The sequence below is a fragment of the Pleuronectes platessa genome, chromosome 7, assembly GCF_947347685.1.
Source record: "Pleuronectes platessa chromosome 7, fPlePla1.1, whole genome shotgun sequence".
In the NCBI taxonomy this organism is placed as follows: Eukaryota; Metazoa; Chordata; class Actinopteri; order Pleuronectiformes; family Pleuronectidae; genus Pleuronectes; species Pleuronectes platessa.
This window is the reverse complement of record NC_070632.1, coordinates 6,883,948-6,906,389: the sequence shown is the minus strand read 5'-3', so window position 1 is coordinate 6,906,389 and position 22,442 is coordinate 6,883,948. Positions and strand designations below refer to the sequence as shown.

At 43.2% G+C, this 22,442-nt stretch overlaps 1 protein-coding gene across 1 annotated transcript in view; it reads left to right on the top strand.

Annotated features, from left to right (window-relative positions):
* srgap1a (SLIT-ROBO Rho GTPase activating protein 1a) overlaps positions 1 to 22,442 on the top strand; it is a 76,522-nt gene that overhangs the window by 25,661 nt on the left and 28,419 nt on the right. The window contains exons 2-6 of the mRNA XM_053427984.1: positions 2,487 to 2,682; positions 9,142 to 9,304; positions 16,206 to 16,268; positions 19,488 to 19,667; positions 20,373 to 20,501. Coding sequence (XP_053283959.1) covers positions 2,487 to 2,682; positions 9,142 to 9,304; positions 16,206 to 16,268; positions 19,488 to 19,667; positions 20,373 to 20,501 — 731 coding nt within the window. The remainder of the gene's footprint in view (positions 1 to 2,486; positions 2,683 to 9,141; positions 9,305 to 16,205; positions 16,269 to 19,487; positions 19,668 to 20,372; positions 20,502 to 22,442) is intronic.

Sequence of the window (22,442 nt, the reverse complement as noted above, 5' to 3'; positions counted from 1 at the left end):
AGATTTAGTGTTGCAGAAGCACCTCCCTGGCGTCCCATCGGTCTAAGTGCTTTATTTCCCCATGTGCCAGACTGTAGAAGCTGCTACATGCATAAAGTAATCAACAGTTTCTAACAAATCGTTAATTTATCAGGATTGTGGGAAGATTTGATGCTGATGAATGGGGCGGAGGCTGTTGTTAATTTGATTACTGCATTAAGGACGCGTGTCCATGCTCGCTCACACACACACACACTGATGCAGCTCCCGCTCCTCTTTGACTGGACGCTTTATAATTCTTTATAATAAGTCAGCAGTTGATTGTTCACTATGTGACATACCGGGATATTAATGGCCTGCTTAAAAGACTCAAGGATCTTTTGGCTTTTTTTTGGACAGGCGGTTGATGCTGTTTAACTGCCTCATAAAATTCTCGTCTTTCTGTTAATCCACTTCCATATTAGTGATAGTTTTAATTACGTAGCAGGTCGGTCATATTAAGGCTACATCCATTCTAAGTTGCATTAGTTGGAAAGTGTAGGTTTGAAGCTGCATCAGATCTCAGTCTTCAAATAAGGAAAAATAAGCTTTGCCTAAATTACAGACTATTTGCAACGAAAACAGCCAAAGTATTTTATGTGGCCGAGTCACAAGTGGGCGGCTCCTGCCAGGGACTGACAGACACTCTGCAGGACAATTTTTAAACTGCGTCTGACCAGAAGTTAAACCCATACACGTCGACATCCAGAAAGATGGTTAATGTGGCAGCGCTGCTATTCTTGACTGGCCTACTTTTAAACTGGAGAGAAGTGAATAACTACCTCTGAGGAGCAACTAGTGGACACAGCCTAATATCACAAGATGGTGGAAATTATCATCGGGTTCTTCATTTGTAAACAATTTATTAGTAAGTAAGATGTTTGCAAAGATAATTTTGAGACATGAAAACAGGTGTATTCTCCCAGTTGACCAGACAAAGCTCCTGACCTGTCCTCTTTTAGAAAAGTGATAAATGCCGGAGAGATCCATGACCTCACTGTGCTGCATGTTTCACGAGAGAGAAAATGGCAGCTGAACAACTAGTGATGGGATCAGACTGAAACAGATTTATAATTAATAAGTTCTACAGTATTCAATATCCCTGTGTCAGAGAGGGCAGTCTAACTTTAACTGTCTACAGGACAAACTCACACAGTCTTGAGTCAGTGAATTATATGTCCACTTTATCGACAAAACATTTTTTAAGTGACACTGAAGGTAGTTTCTTCTCCCACCTTTCGTTCTAATGATAAATGATACAATCCCCCAAAAAGTACACACTTAAGCAATGTGTATTTCATTGCACTGACATGATATTTCCATGACCCAGGACACCTGGCCCAGTGAGTTGTGGGTCGTGCTGTAGCTTTAGTGTTTTCTACCTTTTTAATATGAGGAATCAGTCTGTGCCCTTATCTAGTGTCTGTGTGACTCCAAATCACATCACTAATCTGTTTCCTCTGCTGAAGACGTCTGACCAAGGCTGCTCTTCTATTAGTTGAAATCCACTTCACGTGGTCCGAACAAGACCGGACACACACATGACACAATGGTATACGTTCACGGGTGAGATCCCCGTTGCCCTGTTGAGGATGTTGTGTAAATGAGGGGCTCTCTGGAAGGTGTGATTCCTCAGAGAAGACCTCGGAGGGTAATTTATCTGCAAATGCAACCTGTTTAAGTGAGACCTGCTGTCGCTCCTCTGCTTCCTCAAGTGGTTTGTGTTTTCAGGCACACACACACCGATGAGAGTGTGTGTGTGCATGTGTGTGTGTGTATGTGCTTTGCTCTGAGCTGTAACCCTGGGTGAGATGGGAATCGGGCTCCATTCATCTTGGAGTTATTTTCAGCTTTAATGAAACACCTGAGACCTGCGTTGCCAACCTCACATCACAGAGGAGCCCTAACTAAGGGGTAATAAGCTGCATTTGACTGTTGCTGCTGCACTGATGTGAACACGTGCTGCAACAGCTCATCTCTCTGGTTCTTAATCCCATTTATACCAATCGATATAGATTTTGGAGCGATGGATCATAACTGGTGGAGATTGTCAAACTTAATCATTTGTAATTAGATCATGTCTGACTTGGCTAAACTGAAACACTTGAAAACTCTTGACTGTGTTTGTGCCTTTGCTATCTACAGTATACCAGTAAAAGATGTAATTCCCTAAAGGTGGGAAATCTCCTGTGTATCTGTAAAGAAGGAGCTCTTATTTTCAACCTTGAAACCCATTGGCAATTGTCTTACACTAATTTGGCCTCTAGGGGCAATGGCCAATCTTTTGGGGCTTTTATAGACGAGGGGTATCCAGACTCAAGACTCGCTTTTCATTGTTCATAGTCCGGCTAGTTTCTTTTATCAGATGAGTCAAACGTATTTCAGTCACTATGTCACAACTCTTTCACTCTCCGCTCTCTTCCTTCTGGCTCCAACCTGACCTGAGCTTGTGTTTGTTCCCCCTTCAGAGATCCGGGCCCAGTTGGTGGAGCAGCAGAAATGTCTGGACCAGCAGACGGAGATGAGGGTCCAGCTGCTGCAGGACCTGCAGGACTTCTTCAGGAAAAAGGCAGAGATCGAGATGGAGTACTCGAGGAACCTGGAGAAACTGGCCGAGCGCTTCATGGCAAAGACTCGCAGCACCAAGGACCACCAGCAGTACAAGTACGGAAACATGATTGTGTATGTGTGTGGTTTATTCATGATCTCATGTGGTTTCATCCATGAAGCTGAAAACAGATGATTCAGTCTTTGCCTAATGGTTAAATGTTATTAGATCGTGGCAACCAGATGGAAATTCAATATCTGTGTGTTCTAGTGGGATTATCCTGCTGATGAGCTGCATCAATCTTAGATTCATGTTCAACGTCAGTCAGCAAAAACAGAGGAGAAGCTCGGTGTTGATGTTCTACTCTCATTTTCTCTAATTATTCCATATGCCTGCTGATATTCTAGTCCCTGACGGCTCTCTACTTTGTCCTAAAGCTATGATTTTACAAAAAACTCACTTTACATGGAACTTTTTCTCATTTACAGCTAATTAAGAACGATAGTACCACTTATTACTAACTCTGCATTGCATGATTAGTCTTTGTTTCATATTTATGCTATGTCTGTATTAATTCCTGTGGGTTTTAGTCCATTACATCATCCTGGTGTAGCTTTATGATTAATTCATAGTGTCTTTTCTTTTAGTATTTTGTGCCACAGTGGACTGTGCACTGTTAAGTGCGGTGGAGTTCTCTCTTCCTCGAACTCTATGCAATCCAATGAACCAAAACTTCATACAAACAAAGCCAAGTTACCATTTAGATTAGCAGTGTTATGCTGTAGGAGATATATCAGATGGGAAAAGAAGTAAACAAAACTCAGAGTTTGACGCCAACTTCTGACATTTGATGGTTTGTGAATTTCCTATATACATTTTGCTCAGTATTTAGAGTGTTTGGTTGGATGTCCACCCTGGAGATGTCATACGTCTCTCAGAGATGCAGTGAATGTTGCTATGGAACATCAAATTAAATCAGATACTTCATAGCGGTTTTCAGATGTGAATTCTGAGTTTGCCTTCCACATATGAGGAACGCAGCAGGAGATTGTATCAGAGACAAATTCAAAACAACAGGAAGATGTCTTAATGTATAAATTCTGCTGCAGAAATCCCGTCTTTCTTGACATCAGATCAACGCTGGCCTCAGCCCTTGTTGTCAAATCTCTCTTTTTGTCTTTACCAGTTGACATCTTCTTTGCCATCCTCTGTTTGTGGCTCCTCTTTTTCATCCTAGATCATTTAATTTTTTTCAATTTTGCATTGGTCACGTGTTACAAACGTCATCAACACAGCCGCTCACTCTTTGTCTCATCTTCTGCAGATTTTATTAAGGGACTGGCAAGAACAGTACCCGGGAAATATCTGGAGCAATTGACTCAAAAGCTATCGAAGAAAAAGCTCCTCTGGATAAATTCATAAAAAAGTCTGGACTTCATTACACTTCTGTCTTTCTCCCACCTCTATCTATCTTGACTCTGCCCCTCAGTTTGACTTGGAGCATGTTTGGGGACTTTTTTGCCCTTTTTCCACAGCAGGAGGTAAAAGCAGACATTTGCATATTGTTTGAACGTGCGGTGGGAACAAAAATAAAAACGACGTGTGTCCTCGCCGCCTGCAAATAGCTCCTGCTCTCTGTCTGAAGCTCTGATGGCTCTAGCAGCTGTGTGCCCATGTGTCTGACTGGTGAACGGACTCCGGTATGGCGCTCTGTGGTTTTCATCGTGTGATGTACAGTCTGGTCACTTCATTCACAGGGTAAACATTTGGCAAGTGCATAGGAGCATTTTCTTTTGGGTAAATACTAGACGTCTGAATAACATTAAAGACCCTCCTGTGGGTTTTGAATCGTGTGGCCTGTATTTTTGTATTCACATAAATAACAGGCACACAGAGCGGCTTCTGTGTTCTCCATATTCTCTGGTTTGTTTTCATTGGACTCCCTCGTCTGTGGTATGAAAGAGTGAGTTTTCCTCCTGTCCGCCAGTCTTTCACGTGACAGGGCGGCACGGTGGAGCAGCGGAATCCTCAAGTCGCATTAAAATGAGCAGCAGTGGTTTTGGTGGTAATTAGTCGAGACAAGTTGCAGTGGTTTTCATTGGAGCTGCAGTTTTTAATCTAATTTACATGGTGAATGTTTCACCTCACAGCAAGAAGGTTCCTGGTTTGAATCCTGGTTTGACCAGACTGCATGTTTTCCCCTGGTCTTACTGGGTTTTTTCTCCGGGTACACCAGCTTCCTCCCATAGTGCAAAGACACGCAGATTGGAGTCAGGTAAATTGGGGACTTTAAATGGTCAATTGGTGTGAATGGTTGTTTGACTGTGTATTGAGGCTGTGCAATACACTGGCGTCCTGTCCAGGGTCGGCTGGTATTTGGCTCCAGCTCCGCCACGACCCTTAGACAAGCTAGAATATAATAATATCATTCTTTCAGTTAAAACAGTTAAAACTTTTAAATTGAGTGAATACAATTTTTTCCATTTCCCCTGTAGACAGCCACACGTCACCCCTCGGTAGACACGACGTTTTTGACTCAGCGGCCGTTATGCATCTTTTGAAATTGAGCGAAACACAGCTGGAGGTTGATTCTCTTTTCAGATTCATATTGCCAATAAAACCACAAACACAAGATCCCTCGCTGGGTTCCCACCAAACTACAGCAGGATTTCACAGTCAGGCACGATTTATGATTCCTGGTGAATGAACTCGCTGCTAGTGATTTGCCTTTGCAATATCAATATACTGTTACATCATTTATAGCTTCAGTCAGTCTTTCCCACTCTATTGGAGCTGTGACACAGTCGGAGTTCTGCCCATAACCCTCTTCAGGAGTGAAATAAAGTCTGTGGTTGTCAGAGAGCTCAGGCTGGGATCCCACATGTGGGAGTATTGCAGCAGCTCACCGCTGGAGACCGTCCCCGTCCACCTGCTGTTCCTCTCTGTCTCAATGTGACACAATTGGTGCAGACAGCAGTGGACGATGGATGACATTAACGATGGATATTTTTAAACACACAACGGGAATGGTCACAGGGAAGGGAACTACAACACTTGAGATACTGCTGCCTTTCAACTGAGATCTTATATAACAATTACATAAATGGTTGTTTCTGAACAGTAACGATTCAACGGGTGCATTTCATTCCTTATTTTTATAGGTTCAAAACACTGGCGTCTTTGCCACACTGAGAATCCACAGCTTTCTTCTCTGTGCAGATTGCTTTACCTGCTGAGAATCATAATCCAGATGATTTAAACAGCTGCAGACACATTCTGATATTCCTCATCCCGGCTCTTCTGTTCTTTTTACTGTGAGAAAACAAAACAACACGACACCCAACAGTGTCCGGGCCTCAGCAGGGAGAGGAGAGCCACTCAGTTCTGTCTGTGGCTGTTTGCAGAACACATGCACACGGCCACATACTGTATTATGCAAAGTTTGTTCAAGGAGGGACCTGGAGAGATGCTGAGCGGAGGAGTCGCTGCATTATTTATGTTTCCAAAGTCACAGCTGGGAGCAACTCAAACAGCTGCTTTTATCCAGAATTAGGGTTCTGGTGAAAGGACTTCCTCTCTTTGTCTGTGAGGATAAACGTGCTGCGGCTGCACACTGCTCTTATTGTCAGACATTACTAAAGGCACTGCATTGAATAAAGTTTAACCGCAGGATTATGAATCAGCTTCGGTGAACTTGTTGCATGCTTTTAAATCTCAAAGTTGGAACGTTCCTTGACATCACAGCATTGTTCCAATTAGGAGTTTGTAGTGATCTCTTTGCTTTGCCAGCCTTTTTCCATTGCATGTGCACTTCAGTCACTCCACCTCGGCTACGAAAGCTGCCACTGTGCTTCATTAATGAAAGATGTTATCAGTAAGCTACTGGAGGACTTTGCCGTTTTTCCTCTGCTGCTGATAACGGCTCCTGTTTCAATACCTCCTGTGACTGAAGTGGTAATTTCCGTCTATCGTCAGCATCCTGCGACTGTATGAGAATGTTGACACACTTATGCACATTTATAAGAAGCAGTAAGCCGCTGATGAGTTCTCTGTTTTCACTCGTTAGTTAACCCTCTCCTACCTGGGGTTCTAGCCCTTGGGGGCCCGTCTGTCTGTCTGTGAGTCCGTCTGACCCAGTTCCTGCCCTGGCTTAGGGGGGGCGGGAATGATGACATCGAGAGATTTTCCTGTCATTATGTGGGGTAAGCAACTCCCAGAGGTCATTTTGACGTCACAGGCCTGTGCTGGGCCTTGTTTTTTCCCTGTTCCATCCCCTTTTCTCTGCAGTCTTCCAGTCTGATTTAGTAGGTCAGCCCCACCGAGGTGCTTAAGGAACTGTTAATGTGTTCACGGAAACACAAGTTCCTCTCAAACTATGGTCTCTAATTTTGCCAACTCAGCAAGTTCCGCTTATATTTTTTGAATCTCTAAAATGGATACTGGGTCAACTTGACATACTTATAAGACAATGCCCATTGGAAATCTGCCTGTTTGAAATGGGCTGTTGTTATCCTGGTTGAAGCTTTTCTTTCTGAAACTTTAAAAGTGACCTGCAGTAAATGAGCAAATTACAGTTAAAGACAGGTGATGGGACTGAGTCCACGGAACCCTGAAGCTGCACCAAGAGCTGTTCACCTGGTTATTCAAAATTCAGTGGCGCTCAACTGTTGTCCAGATCACCCTGCTCTTCCTCGGGCCTTTAACGATAAACGTGCACAATTGTGAAGCCGACAACATGAACGGTTGTCGAGATACGCGATCCACATACATGCAGACAGTTCTCTGGATTTATTAGAGACAGATGTTTGCATGTACTGTTTCATTTAGGTTCTGGTGTTGAATTAGCTCCAAGTTTTCATTGTGAGGAGCTCTGCTTTGTAGATATGGGGATTTAAAGCAAAGAGGACGGGTCAGGAAATTGAAGGTCTGACTAAATATCCCCAGACTGATCATTTTACACCCCCGATAATATTAAAGTTCTTTGATTCCTATGAGAAAATGGTATTTTTCGAAATCTAGGTTATTTTCTGAACAGCTACAGACACTCATCACGAGATCTGTTCCAGCTTCATGTCAGTGGCCACCTTGACTTTATGCATCTGTACATGCATAAAGTGAGCATGAATTAATAAACATATACACACATGGACACACAAGCTTTCTTTACATATCTAGATTCAGCACTCTGCCGATACATAATGCAGAGAGGGTTTATGGTAATTGCTCTTTGACAGCGTGCGCATGTGATGCTGTCCAGGAGTCCCTCCGCTGTAGCTCGGGGGACTCGCTTCACTTATTCTCCTCTTTTTTTCCTCCCTTTCTCTTCCTCCGCACGTGTCCTGCTGCCCGGGCATGTGGCACCAGTACATCATTCAGCTTTTAGCCAAAAATCAGTTGTTTTTCTCCCGGTGCCTTTTGAAAAACGACTCTCGGATGTTTTTTGTGTCGGCCCGTTTGGCTCTTTGCCTTTTATCAAATGTAGCTTCCTGTTTTTGCAGTGGTGTCCGGGAACATTTCAGCTGGTTGTTGAATGGTTTTGCGTCAGTCATTCATTCGAAGGAGTGCTTGGTGGTTTTTTGGGCCCTCGCAGCAGATGTGGTGCCAGTGCTGAAGGCCAGTTCAGGGCTGGGTCACTGGGCCTTTCACCTGTTGTGTTGACAAGTGCTGCCTGTCTGGACAAACTGACTGTGTGAGCGGAGAGCAGAGGAGAGTCTCCATATGGTTCCTGCAAGACTTGACCCGAGACCCAACCTTAAACCTCTCCCAAACACACACACACACACACACACACACAGGCGCAGGAATGTTATAGATTAACCCAGAGGAAGTCAGCCTGCAGGCCTGTGTTAATATGGGGCCTCAACCTGCTCGGCCCTGGACAATGTCCTGCAGTTAGCTTAGGAGCAGCCAGCACAGGAAACAGGCCTCTCTCTCTTTTTTTAACGCCCTTTTGCACTCAGATTTCTATCATTCCCCCTCTACTACAACTTCTCTCCCCGTCCTTGTTTGTCTTCTGCTGTCACAGTTCCTACGTGCGTCTACTTTTCGGCTTAGAGCCACAGCTCTTCCAGCTTCGTTTCCACGACGTGTATTTAAAGCCTGTGGCACCCAGTTTCTTGTTTGTAGGAAGTCAGCTTGGCTCGGAGCTTTGCAGGAGCTCTGCCCCAGAAATGTCAGCGATACAAAGTATTTCCAACCCCTTTTACGGACTAGAACCAGCGGTATGTGGGACATTTAACACCAAGGGAGTATCTGCATCTGTCTTCCACCTGCAAGGAACAGGCCTCGGTGCACTGGAGCTGCTCATAGACATCCTGCCTGTCGAGGAAGTGTCACAAGCTCCTTATGAAAATGACAAACATTGCCTGAATAAATTAGGGCTGAGACACTGACATGGATACAGACACGCAGGAACATGTATGTTAACAATAAACACATACAGGTATTTGTCCATGCCCAATATCACTTCTCTGGAGCACCGTTGAATTGATGTTTGATGCTTTGTTTGTCTGATTCTTATACGTTACATGTTGCGTTATTAATTTCTCACATGGATCTGTGACTGTTTTTTGTAGGAAGGACCAGAACCTGCTGTCCCCTGTCAACTGCTGGTATCTGCTGCTGAACCAGGTGAGGCGGGAGAGTAAGGACCACGCCACCCTGAGTGACATCTACCTCAACAACGTCATCATGAGGTTCATGCAGATCAGTGAGGACTCCACACGGCTACTCAAGAAGGTGAGGGGGGGGAAACACAACATTATTAATAAGGTCGTGAGGCCACCATTACATGCAGTGTTAGCAAATGTTACATCTACATCACTGCCACCACCATTGTTGCTTTGTTTACACCAATCCACACTTCTCAAGAGTTTTTGAGCCCCTAAAACGGAGAACGTTGGAAATCCGGCTGGCCCAGTCTTAGTTTGGAAAGTCCGGGGTTGTGTTGTTTCCGCTGACTAATAGTAGAGGACCAGGCGGAGAAAGTCCACAAATCACCTGTATGCTCTAACTCTGACATTTGCTTTCACATAAAGCATCTATACGGACCTAAATTGCTTTGGTTTTAGTTTTAAAATAATTTTTTTGAATACAAAAAAGGCATTTTTTACGGATGTAGCCAAGCTCTTACCCCCATTTGAGTCATAGGAGTGACAATTACTTTTTTGTAGATGGCGTGACTTTGAGTCTTTTGACTTCTGCTGTGACCAGAACAACCACAGAGCATTAGTGATGTCACACTATGTGAAATGTTGAGCTCTGTCATTCGCTGGAGTCATTCTCCGAGAGTGGAGGTGCTTGATGGTTGCAGAGGAATAAGAATGGGCTGAATTTGGTGTTTGGGTGGAGACCGGAATCCAAAGAGAACTGAGCTTAATAGAAAGTAATCAGAAAGAAATGTTGACATAAAAGTACTGGAAGGTAAATGTGTTATTGCTCTATCAAGCTCTCTATACACCCACTTTCATTTTACCCTGCTCTGATTTCACTATGATTTCAGAATAAAATTCCCAAACAGACACTACTGTTGTGTATCTCCCAGTCCCTCAAGTCCAGTTTTCACCGCTCCATCCTCCCACTCTCTCGTATAGTCACTTTCTACTGTGCTGATGTTTGACCTTCAGCAGAAAAGGTCAGATGTGTCCTTTCTTTGATTACAAGAACGGTTCAAGTTAAAGCTCACCACTAACACAATCCAGATTTCTCATAGCGGTCAGTTGGGGCTGCACTGTCTCCAGTCGCTCACTTTATATAAACGGCCTTTCACTTTCAATTAACCCGTGGATTTGACAGAGTATATATTTAGCTGGATGATGTGCAGGATGCAGGAGACGTATCGAGCGTCGTGTTTGATGGTTGGAGTCTCCATCGGACTCGTTGTGGTTTTGTGAATCGTGCCGAGGAACCTTCGTCACCACAGTTTCAGATCCGTGGGCCTTCGCTCTCCCATCTGAACTGTGGCTTCACGACCAAAACCAGGCCTCTGCTTGCCTGCTCCACCACAAAGACGACTACTCCCTCGCAGACTATGAGCTCCTATGCTGCAGGAGTCACATGAACTCACCACAGGCCCAAATTACAAAGTGGCTTTCCTTCAGAGGGGAGTGCCTTTGGGACTATTTATATCTCTGTTGTTGCTATCTCTCCCTGAACGTTGACGTTTCAGATTCAAAAAAGTAAAAGCAATGATAACCTTTGGATTTTTTTATGTAACATCTCTTGGTGGTCATCATTTTTTGTGATTATGTGGTGGTTATGGGGGGAGGGGGGGTCATTGCGTTTAAATAAACAATAATACAAACAGAAAGCTGCAGCAGTCATTTCCTTTTGATAGTGCTTACAGACGTACGGGTCTACCAATGAGAGCAGATGTGAAACAGTCATTCTTCAAACGTTAACCCTTCTCAGACCCAACACTCTGCGATTATCATAATTATAGACTGGAAACTTTCTTTTTATTCTAGTTTTTTGGGGGAAAAACGAAAGTAACAACACACAATTAGTTTTACAGTTACACAGAGAGAGGGCAGATGCAGTCCATTTTTTCTATATTTTTTGTTTGGTCCAGGAAAAAGTCTATTTGTCTATACAGGCTAGTTTATTGACAATTCCAATCCAAATCATCCCAGTTTGTCCAGGATTTTGCCGAAATAATAATAACCACAAAACCGCAGTTGATTTCTTTCCCAAAAATATTATTTTGCTATCGCTTTCCAAAATATATCCCTAGAACATGTGAAGAGCCAGTTAGCTGTTTTTCTTCCCACTGTTTGTATTGGTCACGGGTAATAGATCTAAATTATTCATTGCTGTTTGCTGCGTAACGTGAATAAAACTGTATGATTTGCGCCTCAGGTAGATTTTCATTGGCAATGGGGTTGAAGACAACAACTCCCACAATCCCACGCTGCTTTGGGACATCAAACTACATTCTTTGCTATTGTTTTGATTGAGAGTTCCCTTGTGGCTGATGTTACATATAATAGGTTTTATTCATATCCAAAGAACGAAATAAACGCTGTGTAATAGTTGTCACATTTTTAAAGTTTATAAAGCAGTTTAGGATCCAGGTGACACAGTGCAGACGAGCTGCAGTCTGGTAGGAGGCCCTGCTTCTTAGACCTGAGACACAACTCGGCCTCTAATTACAGCCTGTGAGCCTTTGATCTCTGCAGAGTTTCAGTAAGGAGGCACAAACAACAGTGAAGTCCTGCGTGTAACACGCGCCCCCTCACAGCTCCGAGGAGACAGCTGGACTGTTGTCATCCTTCCGGCACATCAAAGACCCATGTTTTTATTTCCTTGTATGTTCTGGTCTCACGCTGGGAGACCGAACAGCAGAGGACGACCCCCAGACTAGCCCCAGTGTCTTCGTCAACATCCTCTGGTTGACCTGTTTGTCGCTCGGCATGTGTGTTTAATTCTCCAGCGCTGCATTGCGGTCACTTTTTAAAGCAACAACAGCCACAGATTCCTTTGAAAGCACCATTTAGGCTTCTTTGTTTTTCCTGGTTTGTTTGAATTCAAAGCGCTGAGCAGTGGACCTCTCTTTCTCTCACTAGGCTCGGACAGATCTTATCACATTTTTCATTATTCATACAACCAGCTCTTTGTTTTACTCGGCTGTGTTTTATTTATGCAAGTCACGTTCTGTGGCTGCAGCTACGAGGTGGAGTTCCCAAAGCTGGAGGAAGTCGTGAACTTTTCCAGAGGCAAAGCGTGTGCAGGATATACTTTATTTATTCTTTTACCTTTTCACAGTTAGACATTTTGACTTGTCATGGTCGGGAAAGAATCACTGTTGACACTGTAAATAATAAATGAAAGATGGGCGAACTTCAGTTCACTGCTTTAGGTTTAGAGTCTACCGTGCACGCTGGTTCACTGCCACACTGTTATGGTACTTGAATAAAACAGTCACTATTGATGTCAGTAGTGACACATGTGCTTCTACTTCTATCCTATGAACAAGGCTTTTTATGCATTCATACTGTATATTGACTTTATGTAAAGATGGAGGGCATGACAGCTTCCCAAAAGTGAAGCCAAGAAATTGTGATTGCCCCCTGCTGGCTGGCTTTGGTATAATTCATAAACCCTGACACCTCCAAGTTAGCCGATAGGCCAAACTAAAAAGTAAAATTCTTATCTTAGAACTAGTAAGTATGATAAGTAGTTCCTATCACACTGATGTATTTTCAGTTTATATAAACATATATATATATATACAAGGTGTAAGGCACTTACAGCTCAAGGGCTGTTACTGTGTATCTTAAAGGATTAGTTTAGATTATCAATATCAATCTCTTGTCTGTGCTTTAAGTACAGGCTATTTTTAGCCTAGCTTAGCATAACGACTGGAAGCAAAGGGGAAATGCTAGCCCAGACCTGTAAAAAGGGAAAAATATGCCTAACGACATATCTAACGTGCCTCGTTTGCCCACCCATATCTACACTAAGTAACACACACACACACACACACACACACACACACACACACACAGAGACTGGCCCAGCAGGGTGTACATCTGTCATTCCTATACAATGATTAATTTCAGGGGCAATATGAAACCCACCATTCCCCAGGGGCTGACTTGGTTTCCTCTCTGCAGGGTTGTTTCATCTTTCTAATGCGGTTGGAATATAAATGGTTTGAGCTTAAAAGGGGGAAACTCATTTGTAGCTTCCTTTTATGAATTAGACAAAATTGGAAACCCCCCCAACTTAAATTCCTTTCAAATGATAAAGGGCACGTTGCACACATTGAATCAGTGACATCCACAACACAGCATATTAAATAACTTTGCATTACTGGTAATTTGAGGTATGTGTGACTTACATTCAGCAAATTGAAAAGAGAATATTTAAAAGTTCTTTAAAGCCGTTATGTAAGCTGAAGCTTTTTGGGAGAAAGCACTTAAAACATGCCTTGAATGAAATAACCATTTACTTTCATCTCTGTCTTTACTCCTCTCTCTCACACACACACACACACACACACACACACACACACACACACACCCCCACTCACTCTCGCTGCTTATGTGATCCCTGAGAAGGCTTTTCATTGAGTTCTGGATCACTTCCCAGTCTTCTCAATGGGGAAGAGCTGACGAGAGTTAGATGTGACAGACAGTCAAAGGTTCTGTCCTCTGAACTGACAGTTGCTAATGGATTTTCCCACAGGAGGAGGCCTGTGTCCTGACGGGCTTTTTGATTAGCAAGAATGTTCAATTAATAGGCATTTTGCTTTTAATATGGTACTCTCATGTTCCACGAGATATAATTAGAGGTCTACTATAAACCCATAGACTAGATCATCCTGTAATTTATCCCAAAAAATGAACAAGACTTCTCTGTAGCTTCCTTATCTACTCTCCTTTCTCAAAGGAGGTTGTCGGTTGTCGAGTTTGGTGCTCCTAAAGCCCTGGTTATCTGGGCTTACAGACGGGTTTTGTTCTGATTAGGTAAGCGCTACAAATCGGGGAAGTGACAGAGCAGGTGGTGTTAGAAAGATGCAACTGATCGGCCAGGTCACTCGGCACAGTACTCTAATTTCAGACACAAGCCTGGCAGCTGGTAACTGAGGGTCTAATCCTCTTTACTGGTTATTCACATGCTCGGACATCGGTCATCTTTACCTGAGTGGCTCGTGAGGAATTGATTCTGTCCCAGTCCTTTACATTTTTGTGGTTTTGTGTCAGGATGAGCATGCTTATGAAGTCACCTGGATCTCAGATATGAGCGTGTGTGTGTGTGAGACCACAATAAAGCCTCTTACCTGTTGCCAACACCCACATGGGGCCTCAGGCGTGCAAAGGCGACCGTGTGTGACTCATCAGATCGTAAGATAGGAAACCCCATACACTGTTCAGGAGTTTGACACAATGGAATTTTGTGGTGGGGTGTTTTTTTAAAACAGGTGAAAACAACAAATGTATTGAAATATTTGTAGCATGTTTCTTTTTCTTTTTTAAACTTCTGATATTACACAAATATGATATTTCAGTTTTTTCTTAATCTTGGATTTTGTGGACACCATATCGGGTAGTTACCTACCCAAATATAGTAAAATGTTACGATTAATCATGTTCTTCTTCTTGGATAGCTATGAAGTCTGATTTTATGTTTCAACAAATCCTTGTGAACAGAGGGTGTTGATGTGTTGTCATCAAAATAACAAATTCAGCTTTTACTTATTCATAAGCCCTGGTCATTTATGTACAGTGAATAGAATAGGACCTAGTATTGAGCCTTGTGGCACCTCCTGTTTTCGACTTCAAGGAAACCTGATTGATGAGTGACCACAATCATTGCTTGAGGTCTCTGTGATTTTTGCATTTGTGGTGAAAATAGTTGATCTGCATTTAGCCAATAGAAAGAGAATGATCAAGTGTTATGTGAGACATTTTAAGTATCTATGAGCTTTTCAAAGATTTGAGCTAAGCATGACTGTTTAGAGATTGAGCAAAGGATATTTAGATCCTTAGCATCCCTGCTCTTATGTAGGTATATTCCTGGAGTAAGAGATGAATTAAAAGTATCTGTTAAATCAAGAGTCTATCTTTCAAAAGGTCTGACCCAGTACATTTCAAAAATACTTTTGCTACAACTGCCCACATCCACTATTGGAGGAATTGTAAATAGATTCTCGTTCAGTAGTAAATTACTATTCTTTCCTGCTGCACTACAAAGTTCAATGTCCTCCCAGAAAGCTCTTACAGCCGTTCTCCGTGGGCAGCTCCCAGAATGAAATTTGTCTGGAGATAATCAGTTTAAAGAAAGACCTGGAGTAGCTACGGGCCAACGTGGCAACATCTTCCAGCAGCCGGCGTTATCGACTGCAGTGGACGGATCAGAAAATTCACTCCCATGACTCATAATCTCATAAACATGTGATACATTATATGAGTCAGTGTGGAGGAAATATGGGAGCTCCAGAGTTAAATGAATAGTGAAAGCTCCACTATATCCATCAGTGCATCAGTGTTAAACTGTATCCCACAACCGTGAGATGCATTAATGTGGGCGTGTGTGTGATTGTGTTACCGACTCAGCCCTGTGGCACGGCTCATCGAGTTAACATATTTCGGCAAAATCGTTCACATTCAGCCATAAAAGCTGGATAATGTGTTAAGCATGTGGACGCGGAAACTCGAGCTGTGTACGATGAGTTCAGACGCTGACGCCACTTTCACACGCACTGTGTTTGACACAGGATGATGAATGCACTCTTCTGCTTTGTGTGTGCGTGGTCACAGGCCTGCGTCTGGTTACAGTGCACGTTCATATGAAACCTAATAAACACTAAACGCTGTATGAAATATTACCAAATTGCTGAACTGTTAGCTGGCTACACTTCCATGAATCACTTCTTCTTCCTCGCTGCTCTAAAAACAGTATTTGCCAGTTGCAGAATAACATAACTGCTGTTTTGGGGAAGGGAAGAAGAAGTGACGTTTGGGGGAAGACAATTTTGCATACATAAATTCACATGGGGATTTTGAGGAATTTTCTATGCTGGTGTCCACATCAAATCATCTCTCATAATTTTGTCTGGGAAAAATCTTGATGCCTGTTTTTTGGGTCGTATTACTTTGTTGGTCTCATTGTTTTTTCTTCTTCATTTCTCTTTCAGAGCAAGGAAATAGCCTTTCAACTCCAGGAAGACTTAATGAAGGTCCTAAATGAGCTGTACACAGTAAGTAGTAATGATTCCGGTGCTTTTTTTTACTGATGCACTTAAGTACATTAGTGTTTGCTGTGATTTAGACTGGTCTTTGCAAGAGCTTGCATCTTAAACCCTGAGGCTCGGAGATCTCTGAGGGAACCTATAGAACTAAACGGACCAATGTGATTGCTCAAACTGTCGAGAAGGTCTGGTTTCTTTTACCGCACACAAAAGAAGCATGCAACACAATCCTCTTTACCCTCATGAGCCGACTACTCAAGCTGTGAAGCATCGGCTTTATGTTTGTTTCTCATTAGAATTCACATCCTGTGTTGTAATGGCTCCTATCAGCTGTGTTTTCTAGCTCTTCAAAGCAAATGCATGCAAAGCCACCACAGGGTACTGGAGCCAAATATCAACAACTCAGCTGTACATGTATTTTTTGGGGCATTTTCCGGATTTGAATCAGAATCAGAAATACTTTATCGATCCCAGGATAGTTAACATTAGAGGCGAACTAAAAAGTAGACTTTTGACCCCAGAAGTCACATTCTCTCTCGGCCCGATCAACTTTTCATCAGACCATCAAAGATTTGCATTGAACAAGCAGCTCATCCTCAGTCTAATTTCTATTAAGGTCCTTTTGTGTTTCTCTGATCCTTGTGCTCCCTGGGAAATTGGTGAAAAATATATCAAAAAACATTTGCGCTCACACATGCACCTGTTCCAGAGAAACCCCGGAAGCTCTCTGGAGTTCAGTGAATGTCTGAATGCATCCATAATGCTGATTTGCATGCTTCTGTGCAGTCAGTCATATAATTTCCTCGTAAACATTCACTAGGATTGTGTTAGCCTTCTCATTGATCATAATGGTAACCTGGTGATACAAGCCGGTGCAGTTGTTGTCTCCTCCCCAGAGATGGAGAGCTGTTCACTCTGCTCACAGTCTCCAGTTCCTCACCGTAGAGGACGACAGCGGTTACACTTCCAGTCGATGGATGGTGCCGCTCCAAACCGACAAAGTGTTACTCCTCCAACTCGACGTGTGTGTCATTCTCACCACAGTCCACACTCAGGATTCGACCTGGTGTAGCCCCTGTTGCAGGACACACACTCACACACACTCACACACATATATATATATATACTGTATATATTCACACACACACAGTGTAGCTATTGCATCAGACAGCCCCAGTCCTGATGTCAGTCTCTGCCAATGAAATAACAGGTCTGCTCCATCTCTAAATACGTCCCCTCTAAAAGAAGCGGAAAAGTAAACACAGCAGCGGCAGACTCCAGACCAGTAAGTGAGGAGTGCAGGGCCCAAGGTCAGTCACCCTTCTCTAAACTGGTTCCAGTTCAGCCAAACCCCAGCTGAGAGGGAAAAGGCTGCAGGCTGATCAGGCTTCCCCCTTGTTGTTCCACTCGTACAGAAATAGCTTGGTTTAGGTTGAGGCTGTTTGGATTTCGAGATGTTTGAGTTTCTATTTGAACAGAGGTTGAGGTTTTGTGTAGACGAGTGTGTTGCGTACACAGATTGTGGAGCTGTAATTTACTGGAGTCGGTTCATTCCAGGTTAAACCACTGGTGCTCTGTCCGGCTGCCGTTTCCTGGGCGTTTGCCTTTTATATTCTGCTCATATCCTCGGTACAGTACATTTAACACACGCCCATTAAAAAAGCTCACTTCCAGGACCAATTTTAAAAAGATTGATTGAATAATTGCGTTTAATTACCAATAAAATGCACAAAGCAAAGATTCTTAAACAAACACATTTCTGTTTTTAACTCCACCAGAGAGATTATGTTTTTGTACGTTTACGCAGAAACTAAAGGACGTGAAACTCAGGGAAGAACCTATTTACTTTTGTTGTGGATCAGTGATTGGACATTATGTAACATTTTCATTGATTTCCCAGAGCATAATGGTTCTTAATGGAAATAAATCAGCGGGTTTAGGGGGCTGATATTCAATAGTGTGAGCAATTTGGTGCAGATCCAAACTTCCAATCTCCGGATCTAATGAATTAAAATGTGGTTTCAAAGGAGGACTTTTGGCTTGGTGGAGGTTTGAACTCTCAGACGTTTCATTTTTGGTGTATTCTGCAAATGTTGATTTGTATGGTCAGTGGCTTCTCTTACCTGTGTCTCCATGTCAGCATCACAGATTCTCCTTATTATTTCCCACAACCAATATCTAATCAGCACTGGTCTCAGAGCTGTCACGTCTGTTTGTCCTTTTCTCCCTTTTGTCAGCCTACACTCTGAACCAGTGATAATATGAAGTTTATAATCTCCCAGCTCACTCTACCCTTGAAGAAATCCTGTTTGTGTTTTGTGGTTTGTTCGCTGCTTAACAATTGAGTCACCGCTTCATGGGCCCAGAGAGCAAACATATGAGGAGCGCTCACACTCCAACGTCCTCTGATGATGATGACACAAGCCGGGGTTCTACCTGTACGCATTCAAATGTATCCAGCTGCAGTCGTAAAGGGGAAAAGTAAAGGAAGCTGAACTTATAAATCACATGTAGGATTAGGGTCGGGGGATGATGATGTTTGGACTCATCTTCACTGATGGCAAGCAACTGCTGCAAATATTAATACAGGTTGTTTGAGGGGTTGGTTTCTAGGGTCTGCAAGGAACCCTGGACAAGTTTATCATGTCCCTAGCATGTGCTAAAACTTCTGCTTCATGTTAAACTGAGGTAGATATCGAATGATGGCTCACAGTTCCCAGAAGTCTGTCATGTAACATGAACCCATTATGACTATTCCCTAAAGAGGAAGCCAAACTTAAAAAACATCTAATGTCTTTGTTTTGTCGAGCATTTACATTTACTTCATGACTGGAGCTGAGTCGTCAATCAAGGCCCAAAAAGGAAGCAGACATGGAAAAACACGTCTACTTCCTGAGTCTGTATTGTTTTCAGACGCAGCAGTGAAGGCAGCATGTACGATTTCACTGCAGTGACATGTGGTTGTTGCGGTCGTATAAGTGCTTTATACAAAAGAGGCTGGAGAGAATGTGTCTTTGGTTTGTGGTCTGGGGAGAGACTCGCAGTCCGCTGTGAGATGAGACCAATCGATCTGTGATGAATGAGCCGGTCAGGGATTGGTCAGCTTCCATCATGAAGATTTATGACGGTGAACCTTTCACCTCACAGAAACTCAACCGTTTCTCAGCTAAGACAGAAATACAGACCGACGTCCTTCTCTTCAACTTCTCGTCCTCTGTGTCTCTGCAGGTGATGAAGACCTACCACATGTACCACACGGAGAGCATCAGCGCCGAGGGCAAGCTGAAGGAGGCCGAGAAGCAGGAGGAGAAGCAGATCGGCAGGGGCGACCCCGTCTTCAGCATCCGGATGGAGGACAGGAACCTGAGACGCAGCTCCGTGAAGAAGATCGAGAAGATGAAGGAGAAGGTACGTCAGGGGTTCACAGCCATTTTAACCCGATCTGGCAGTTATCTAGATCAGATCTTTCAGGGTGGATGTTGATACCAGGTCAGGAAGGAGCCCTAGATACAGTCAGAGAAAGAGTGTGTTTGGTTTTTGTCCCACTGAAAACGCACTGAAAGCTTTGTCGTAGGCTTTGTATTCTTAGAACGGGCCTGGTCTCAGTTAAATCTTTCTGACAGATGATTAAAGTCCAGATGAATGGGATTCCTTTTAACATGACTCTTCCTGAGATGCATTTGGGAAGTGTTAAATTATGGATGATCCTGTAGAGTGTGAGTCAGGGCATGTCAGCCGCTGGATGGTGACTAACAGCCGTCTGTTTGTCTGAAGAGGAAGTGTAGGCTGAAGACAGATGGCCTGGGCGGAGGTATCCCAGTTGAAGTGGAGGGCACGGGCCGTTTTTAGTGAAGGCTTTTCTTTTTCCATTCTTGTTCCCTTTTTTCAAATGTATATTTATCCGGATTAAGTTACTACTCCTCTAATGTGTGTTGAAGCTGTTGTTTTTGCCAACAATGCAGTCGCCGCTCTGTGGTGGGCCGTGCGTGCCGAGACATAAAGAAAAGCACAATCCCCTTTTCAAAATGGCAAATCTCAACTCATTAAATTCATTCTTCTCCCTCGCTCTTGTGGTTACCTGCTTCTCATGCTTTCCTCCAATTCTCCCATCAGCGCCAAGCCAAGTACTCGGAGAACAAGCTGAAGTCGATCAAAGCGCGGAACGAGTACCTACTGACGCTGGAAGCTTCAAACTCCTCTGTTTTCAAATACTACATCCACGACCTGTCGGACTTAATTGATGTAAGTATGAAACCATATTCAATCATCTGTTTGTCCCCACTGAGAAAAAGTTTTTGGAGAAGACGATTTCTTTGTTTTCTCTCCAGCTGAGGTAGATTTTAGTTTGTTTCTCCTGTTCTCTTCCTGTTTAAGACTCTTCACTATTCAGGGCGTTTTTTATTCGACCTTAAGAAGAGATTTGAAATCCTAATCAGTGGAGTGACGGATGACTTCAGCAGCTGGGCCTGACACGAAAGAGATGTCAGGACCCCAGACTGGGAGGATGGAAATTAAAGTGCAGGACAGAATTAAAACAGCTCATTAACTTTTATCATGACAAAACTTTGCCTTGCACCTTCTCTTGTGTGTCATTATTGAAATCCAAGATATTGTATCCAGTTATACTGGTGGTATTCTGGCATTGTGTAGTTTCTCACCATCTTTCTAGTAGCTTGAATGGAGAGCGGGGGTGTACTTGACCCTGAAACAACCCTGTTTTTGCATTTATAGCTTCTGTTCATCTCTTGATTCACCGCAGCACTCAGTGTCTCTCGACTCGGCCCTGCGAGCGTTTTTCTTTGTTTGCTGCCACACCGATAAACATGATTTATTATTTATTTATTACACGGCTCACCTGCATTGGTATTATTTTATTAGAGGGAATAAACTTTTAAAAATGCACCATCTTCTGTGGCGTTTCTTAGGAAACAGGATGAGGCCGAGTTTTGAGCAAGCACTTTGGGCTTTTATAGTCCAGACAGGAACAGATGGAGAAGAGAAACGCAGCCTCTGCTCAGCGGCATGCTGTGTGCTGAAATTACCCCCAGTCCCCGCTTTGCTTCACATCTCAACAGGGTGTGTGTTTGTGGGATTGTGTGTAGGATTCGCTCTGCGTGAGCTGCATGTGCAGCCTCACACACATTTCGGTTATCGACGAAGGAGACTTTTATTATTCGGAAGCTGCACAAGTCGGTGTGTGTGTGTGTGTGTGTGTGTGTGTGTGTGTGTGTGTGTGTGTGTGTGTGTGTGTGTGTGTGTGTGTGTGTGTGTGTGTGTGTGTGTGTGTGTGTGTGTGTGTGTGTGTGTGTGTGTGTGTGTGTGTGTGTGTGTGTAACTGTGTGTGTGTGTGTGTGTGTGTAACTGTGTGTGTGAGTTTGTCTGTGTTTGTGGGAGCCTGGGGCGTGCGTGTCTTCCCAGGAGAGACCTTGGCCAAGGTTCCTGTTATTAAAAATCAGGACTAGATCCTGGAGGTAACATCCGGTTGTGTAACACAGAGGCAGCACTGCAGGCTCAGAAAGTCCCCCACTGTTTACTAATGAAATCTGTTTTTTAATAAATGCGTAATAAGTATTCCGTTTTGAATGCATTATATGATGCAACATTATCATTTTTTAAATTATTTTTATGAATAACAGCATCAGAAAAAAACAGTAACCTACATTCAGCTGTTGTCTCGAGTTGGACTGAAACAATTGGTCAATAAATCAATTAATCGATCAACAGAACATCAATCAGTACAATGTTTTTATCACTTGTTGTAGCAGCTTTTCACATGTGAAAGGATGTAAGGATTAGTTTTTTGGGGGATAGTGAGTCAGTGATATTAAGGTTTGCATGGTTGTTTACATGTGGATCAGACATTCTTCCTTTAAAGGACTCATATTCAGTTTCATCATATTCATTTGTGTCATTACTTAAATGTTTAAATGCTCCTAATGTTCAGAAAACACATCACTTTCCCCAAACTGGCCATTGCTGCAGGTCCTCTGTTCAGCCTCTGTCTGAAACGTCCTTTCCGTTGTTTCCCAGTCTGCTCTGATTGGCCAGTTTACCCACTCTGTTGTGGTGGATCATCGATTTCCAACATGTGGAGGAAATGCTCTGCTCTCACTTTTCCTGGCTTTGTTAGGGGGGTGTCCCAAAAAAGACCGGATTAAAACCTATGTAACACACACAAGGTTT